The sequence below is a fragment of the Manduca sexta genome, unplaced genomic scaffold (assembly GCF_014839805.1).
Source record: "Manduca sexta isolate Smith_Timp_Sample1 unplaced genomic scaffold, JHU_Msex_v1.0 HiC_scaffold_2251, whole genome shotgun sequence".
NCBI classification, from domain to species: domain Eukaryota; kingdom Metazoa; phylum Arthropoda; class Insecta; order Lepidoptera; family Sphingidae; genus Manduca; species Manduca sexta.
The window spans coordinates 17,634-25,731 of NW_023593197.1; the positions used below are offsets into that span (position 1 = coordinate 17,634).

The 8,098-nt window shown below is 34.6% G+C and overlaps 1 protein-coding gene across 1 annotated transcript; it reads right to left on the minus strand.

Annotated features, from left to right (window-relative positions):
- Positions 1-5,674: 5,674 nt before the first annotated feature.
- On the minus strand, positions 5,675-8,094 carry LOC119192017 (transmembrane protein fend-like; the record flags this gene model as incomplete). The annotated part of the gene is given in 4 exon segments (XM_037445870.1): positions 5,675-6,996; positions 6,999-7,058; positions 7,061-7,946; positions 8,023-8,094. Coding segments are annotated over 4 exon segments (1,062 nt in total), but the record flags the coding sequence as incomplete, so codon positions are not given.
- Between the last annotated feature and the right edge of the window lie 4 nt (positions 8,095-8,098).

The window sequence follows — 8,098 nt, forward strand, 5'->3', positions numbered from 1 at the left end:
TTTATAAGTTGCAGCTTTTCTGTGGTCTCTCGATACTCTTTGTTAATGCCAATGAACGAGGAAGTTCTTAAAGATCACTAATTTTAATTACAATGGAATTGCGATATGAATATGGATTATCGATTACTGGATTGAGTTCTTTTATGTTCTCCACAGCATTTCCTTTTGTGTCATTTTGATTATTACAATTAAGGATTTAATGTGCTTTTAATTATGATTAATATTCCTTTAGATAGGCATTCTGCTTTTAACAGTAATGACACGAAGCCATTAATTTCTTAAATAGCACATGCATAAATCAAACACCAACACATTTCCTCACACATCTAGCAAGAACAATTACAGCAATTATATCGAAGACAAATATTTACCTTGTATTTACAAGTTGATGCTTAGCCGCCTACACGATGACAACCAGCCATTAATGCGCCCATGCAACTCCCTGGGGCTGGAGCCCTTTCACATTAGCCGGAGATCGCGAATGAACGAAACTGTCAGACTATCTAAACGAGATAAAGGGTTCACGGTAGTATTCAATGTTAAACATACAATTAAGCCTTTGTCGTTGTTTGAATTTGTAGTGTTTATTCAGTTGTTGCGATTACTAAAGGTGAAAGATGTCGTTTGAAATGTTACAGAATAAAGTAAAATATACGTAGAATTTTTGAAAAGGTATCCATCGATAACATAAGGTATAAAAAATATCGTACGTTTCTTAAATTTTTTGCTGCTTAAACACACCTGAGACTAGGTCGCAAACATCAATTCAGTTTTATCAATAAAATTTAAAAGCGGCCGGCTGAGTCGCCGTTAATGTGAAGGGACTCGAAATCTTTGATAAATGCCCAGTCGACAGCAGAGATAAGCAGACATCCTCTGAGCCCCTTGAAATGTCCGTCTGACATTCGCTAAGTCCAGTGGTAATTGCATAACGTGAATTTCCGACACTTAATCTTCATAGTTAAATGATGGGACGTTTATGTGGGTAGATAATAAAATTACTGAACTCCAATTTATTATCGAACATAAATGTAATTTATGATTTTAGCGTGCTATTGTTGGTTTAGTATCTCGATAACGGTTGATGTAGATTTTATTGATTGACGAAAAGTTGATCTTGATTTATTTTATGATCATAATAATATAATCAATATTCATAATAAATGTCCCATTACTGGTCGCTTTGTTTCGTTAGTATACATGATTATGAATGTAGAGGCTAATTTAATATTCGTATCGCGAGGAAATAGGCGGACTAGAAAAAAACGTTTTTCTTTATTTCTTTTTTTCTTTTTAATGGTATGCATAATTTACTTTCTACACACACTATTATGAAAGGGCACAATATTTTATTATTTTGTCTGATTACCGAAGTGGAAGGTAGTTTTAGAAATTTATAATCGTACGGGTTTTGGACTTTCATGCGCGTACCGCCACGCAATTCGTATTATCATTGATTCTACTAACCTAAATATGTTGTGTGAAATAATTTCTTTAAGATACTCCCCTTAACGGCCTTGAGCATTTGTTTTATATATATACTACGCACGAGATACGGATGGGATAAGTAAAGAGAGATTAGATTTAATCAACAAGTTTAGTAATATTTCATTGTGAAACAAATGAAATAATATCCACATTAAAACAAAAAATATACAAATAAATTAAAGATAATATATTACAGAAATATGATGTTTAATATGTATGTGTATTACGTTCTATATGTATTTCGAATAGATATCTTTTAAAAATACGGTTATCGCACCATTTTGCTGGGGGGAGCGTCTAAGCTATGTTTCACTGTAATGTTCTTAGAGCTAAAACTAAGACGTCTGATACGTTATTGTGACCAAAGTCGGACAAGAATGGACGTGGGAGGCCCATGTCAGATATATGAATAATTCACTTACACTACTGCTGATTATTAAGATTCCCAGGACTTGTTATGAATAATATACTTCCAGTAATGCTAATTATAAATTTTTTGCTAGTTTCCTAGTCCCAACCGTTTATATAATAGACGCATTATCATTATAACCCCAAAATAATTCAACTTCTCACTTCAAAGTATTCTTAGCTATATTAGCTCCACGAGAATCTTTCGAACGAGAAAAAGAGCAACACAAACGCATCTGAAGTAAAAGCCTCATATAAATAGCTGCCAAATCAACAGTTGTAAAATACTGGACACTCAATTACACACGCACCGTATCTGCAAACTAGATAATAAACAAACGATATCAGAACACACTCGAGTTACATAAAAGATAGTTGTACTAAGAGGTCGTTAACAAGAAAGACTGTCCCACACATTTGCTTTGCATCGGCAGTTTAGATAGGATCAACTTAAAATATCCCGATTGCAACACTTTTATCTGTAAACCTCCGGGCACAACAATAAACATGCTATGATAGAGCGAGGCTGGTTAGTGCGGATTCGACGCTGCAGTTACTGTTCTTTTTACTTCAAGACTATTTTCCTTACCTGCGTTTATTGCCTTTATATTTTTTATTAATTACTTACCAATTTTGTAGGAGACAAATTCAATATAATATTTATATGATGTTCTTATAACTATTCTATAATCAATTTATCTGTACAACTAACAAGAGACGTGTTGTTAGTTATTTCCTCAGTATTTCTGCAGATTATAGCTCAAGCTTAACAAGCCTCGTGCTTTACAACGTTATACAGTAATATTCATGAATAATTTACATTTACATGGAACGACAAATCTCTGTGACGTTTTGCTTTGCTGTTCGCGTTTGCAATATGTACTGAGCTTTAAAAATCCCGATTGCAATACTTGTATCTTGCACATACATAATGTTATCTCAAGGTGGGGAATAAGGGATTTGTAATCGTCGGATAATCCAGATCATGGCCCATAAGATGTTACGTGTTATAGGGGATCACCAGACGCGTACCGCCTTGTAATATTAACTTACTACTTTGTTATTTTATTCAGGGCAAAAGCCGTGAATTACGATTTGAGTAATAACATTTCAATGGCTTGTGTCATTATTGTTGTAATCCTTTTCGTTGCCTGTCGTGCGGATGTATATTTTGCATAGTTTATTTAATATTTTACTATCGCAAACCCGTATGTATGGTGGGAGCGATAGAGATGCAACTAATGCAACCATTTGTTGACCATATTTCCATACCATGACACGATAAGTCATAAACAGATTTAATTCAGAAACACATTATGGAATCCAAAAACATTACCTGATTTTAGAATCGAGTCCAAAGAATGAATCTTTTAGTATGCAGTATTTCTAATCTTGTGGCCGGAGTAAATTAAATGAAGCTATTTTTAGAGCAGTTAAGCATAATAATTAAATTTGTTTAATGTAAACGCAATTTTACGCGCTTTATCGGAAATCAAATAAAATTATGTTCCGGGATAAGTTTGTGCTATTCTAAGAATGTTATTTATATTGGATCCAAAATCTCTAGCTTCTATGAAGTGACGGATACCGTCACCTGAGTTCCCTTCTCTTGGGTGAATTTTAGTTATAATATTTTATATACTTACATTTTGAATGTTGCAAATAAATAATATCATATAAATTATATAATTTTAGGAAGATGAGAATACGAGAAGTGAACACTCAGAATTTGTAAAAAACTACGAGAAGTTTTTTCTATAACCAATTATTATAATTCATACAGATTAATCTTAACCAAATTCAACCAAAAATGTCTACATTTAAGGGAATGTCGGAACCGAAGGCACATAAGGAATAAGTAATGTGCTCAAGTTCTGTAATAAATCTTAAAAGAATGCTTTGACCGCTCCCAAAAGGATACTCGTGGAAGCGTTCACCTTCTATTTTCCCCGTTATTTATGAGCCTATGCTTTATACTAGAACCGCGGGCCAAGAATAAAATGGGTAACTAAAATAAATGGCCGTATGTTACCATAATCATAGATTTTGGAAGCGAACTGTATAACTTTTTCTTAATGAAAACAAATGGGAAAACTGGAAGCCCATTCTAACCAAACTATCTTAACTGGCTCTTTATAAAAAAGACATGATCCTCTTTTAACGATGTAAAACAAAAAGCCTATATCTAATCTCTGGACGTGAATTATGGGAATCCATGGTCAGAGTCGTCTATTATAGTTCAGATTGTCGGCTGTCTTCCATTTACACGTAATTTACATTAAGATGCCTCCGCATTTGCATGTCGGAATAACCTTTTCATAATCGTCACGTCGGTGGCTCCCAACTTGGCGATTAGCTTAATGGATTTCTCAATTTAATGAAACTCAAACTTTGTAATTGGCTTTTAAAAAGATAGGACGGAATTTACGATTACTTATTTCAAAATTTTTCGTTCTTTCCTTTTAGTTGTTGAGATTTTACTCTTAAATAATGGTGATTCTTGAAATCCATTATTTTCAAAAGGATATTTAAGTATTTAAGCTTGCACGCTTGGGATGATGACAATGATAGAAATGAAGGGTTCCTTGGGGCTGTGTGACGTTGAGTCTTTTTGTTTGATCAGGCGTTTGTTGACAACAAATTCGTTGACGTTAATCCCTAGACAATGGAACCGTTTTATCTGGGATCGGGAATGGGAACACGACCAACGGGATCCTTTCTGACCTAAACCAAATCTATAAGTTAATGTTTGCTTTAAAGCTTTCGAATATTATTACTTTTTGCAAGTCATTGTCGTCCAGTTAAACGTTGCGGGTATTAAGCCAGCTGGAGATTTGAAATAAAGTGCTCAATAGTTAAAAAAATATGTCAAAATGAAATAATTATTTGTAGTTAAAATCAGTTTTATATTCATTGATAAATTATGTCGGATGACCTACGAGACGTTCTTTGAAGGGGACGGAAATGCATGAGAATATAGTGCTAAAATATTTTTTTCAGAAGTCTAAGTAAAGCTATCATTATAATTATTCATAAGGAATCTTTGTGGCTCGTAAATGACAATATAATATACTTTAAAAAGCTTTATCCTCATCTCACTTAGATATTTATACCTCGTTCTAGAAAAGAAACTGAAGTTTTGAATTTCTACTCCGAATATCATGTGGTTTTATTAATATTAAAATAAGTACGGTTAATTAATTAGTACCAACCGCAAAGTATGCCATTCACAAAAACGATAATTTCTCGCGTTCCCTCGTATTAGATCGCTAAGAACTTTAAGCAATGTGAAAAACTTTAGTGATTTCTCTTAGGTGTCGGAATCGTTCGTTAACCGTCATTCTTCGAAGCCAGACTAAATTATATAAATTAAGAAAGTATTCGGTTTTTACGTGCATCCGGCTAAGCCGTGCCGGTTGGTGAATTCTTTCAACAATATTTTGGAGACAAAGAGTATCAGAACAATAGCGATATTTTTGTGTTTTAAATGTCTTTGTATATAACTATACTGAAATATTACAAGTCAGTGGTGTTTTGATTTGTGGTAGACGTACTATTTAATAGAAATAATATATTAAGTATCATTATTTTGTTTAACTAAAGCAACATGAAGACTCCAGGTTAATATCGAAGTACCGATTACTTTTGGAGTTAGAGTTTTAAAATGTTAATGCCTATAAGTAAATTTGATATAGTCCTAAGGTATATTATTCTAGAGTCTTGATATCACTTTTTTGCCATCGTAAAACGTTCTTATTTATGTAAATGAAAAAGACAATTTAATTTGGCAGACATATTTATTTATACTCGTTAAAGTTCAGCTTTGTCATTTATAGCAAGTAATATCCAAGAATATGTACATTCGAGTGAAGGTACGAAATTAATCACAAAAATAAATTAATTAAGTTCCTAACTTACACCCTAAAACAATTTTGGTTGTTACAAAACCATCGTATATTTTTCACGGGAAACATAATTTTGGTCGTTTTTCACTACTAAATAAACTATTAAGTACATTGTTCAAAGCCTGTTAACGACTTTAAACACACCATTTAAAACTACAGTGTCTTATACAGCAAAGAAGTTGAATTAAACGTTACAATTTAGAACACATGAAATTCGTTAACAAATCTTGGTAGAGGGAATATTCTGAATGTTATATAATATAATATTAATACATCCACCCGTATCATTACAAATATTTCTATTGAAGGCCAAGAAAAATATAATTTCTCTGTATGTTTTACAATAAATGTTTCAAATATTTACAATAGATACAATGAATTTTATTGCTGAAGAAGACATTACAAAGTTCACTAGAATGATTAAGAACGTCATGAAAACTATTATATTAAAATATATTCTAATAACTATGTTTAACTAAACAATAATAAGGACTAGTTGTAAAAATAGTTCTAGATATTTATACCGCGTCGTTTGTTTAACGATTTAATACAAGAACATTCAAAAACAAGATCTTACTAACATCTACGTCATGAATTTAGAGTGTGGAATATTCAATTATTCTTACCTGTAAAACATCATTTCGACTTTCCAATAGATATGAAACCAAGATAATTCCAACATTTACTTATCCTGTGACACGTAGTACATTCATTTATTTACAAGCAGTACAAATCCATTTATATTTAAAAAATTATGGTTACTATTTCATTCTTAACATATTTACAAAGCTAAGTTTTCTGGTGTTTACCTTACTGTGTTTCATAAATACGTACATTTTCATATATTTTAATTTACATTTGTCTATATCTACCAAACAAAATAACGATGATAATTTTACAGCAGCATTTACAGTGAGGGTTCCAAACATTGTTCTTTTAGAGATAGCAACGCAACGCACAGCGCACATCACACAAAACACCATAATAAACTTTCACTTATTGAAGTTTTTCGTTAAAGTACGAGTATATTATATTATCACAATCAAAACTTCTTCCAATCAACCGAACATGTTCGTCTTTAATAAAAGTTCACCCAAGAGTTTAGGAACTGAAGACGGGTCTTCTACCGAAAGCATGTCAAAGCTGTGACGTCACACTACGACATCCCGCGCCGGTTCGTTTGATGGTGTCTCCGAGCTAAGACAGGCTGGAAGCAATGCGCCGTTGGAGCAAAATCTTCAACAAGTTTTCTTTTAAAATTGATGAAGAACCTACATAAACATTGGTTCCGGGAAATGTGCCTCGCCGTCTTCGCCTCCATAGAAAAGCAGCCACTACCGCCAGCACGAAAGCAATCATAGCTGATACACAGCCTAGAAATAACTCTGAGTCGGGAGCACGTTCTGGTACTCGTTCTCCTCGCATCGAGCTGACTAGAACAGACATGAGCCTGTCCCCTTCGCTAACTTGTACGTCTTGGACGCTTTCTGTCGACACTCGTTGAGCACGGCTAGTGTCTATCGTCATTGTCTCTGATCTTTCATTTTCTACGCCTGGTGTACGTGAAACCAATTCAACTTGGATGTGATAAACTGTATCAGGCCATAAAGACAAAGTTACTCGAGTAGAATCGGTGAATAGGTTACCCTTGAGTCCACCTCCGTCTACTTCCCAAGTTACTAAGTAGACACCTCGGGCTATCCTTGGCTCCCACGCGATTTCACCTATCACTAGGACTTTCTGGTGAATAAGGGATATTTCTTTCAGGGTCCATTTGTGTTCATCGTGATTAGAAGTGTTAGTATCGTGTGCCACCCAAGTTTCATCGGGACTGTAAATGGTAACCAAACCCTGTGGATCTACGACAAGAACTCGTAGCAGTGCTCCTTCGTTGTTCGAAGGGACTCTAGTAGCTAACGCCTGAGTTTGTATGATTTGTCGCCAAGGACCCTCTGCGGCGCGGCGCATCACGACATACACGAGTGGTACGGGCCGGGAGGGAGCGCGCGGTGCTGGGGGTGGCCACCGAGCGAGTGCACCACTCACTCGCATCACCCCTTCCCCTTTCGTGTGTATGACGGGTTGTGTTTGCGCCGCTCTTGCTGCTTCTGCGTGGAAATCGCACGCAATCTTGCAGCCAGGAAACTGCAAAAATAATAAACGAATAAGTAAGGGAATTATTTAAGTGATATGAAAAGAGCAAAAATAAACTGTAACTTACACAGATGTCTTTCTCTTCGCATACCGCACCCCAGACTTGATAGTTGGACTGGAGAAGCTCACAATTTTCCCAACAC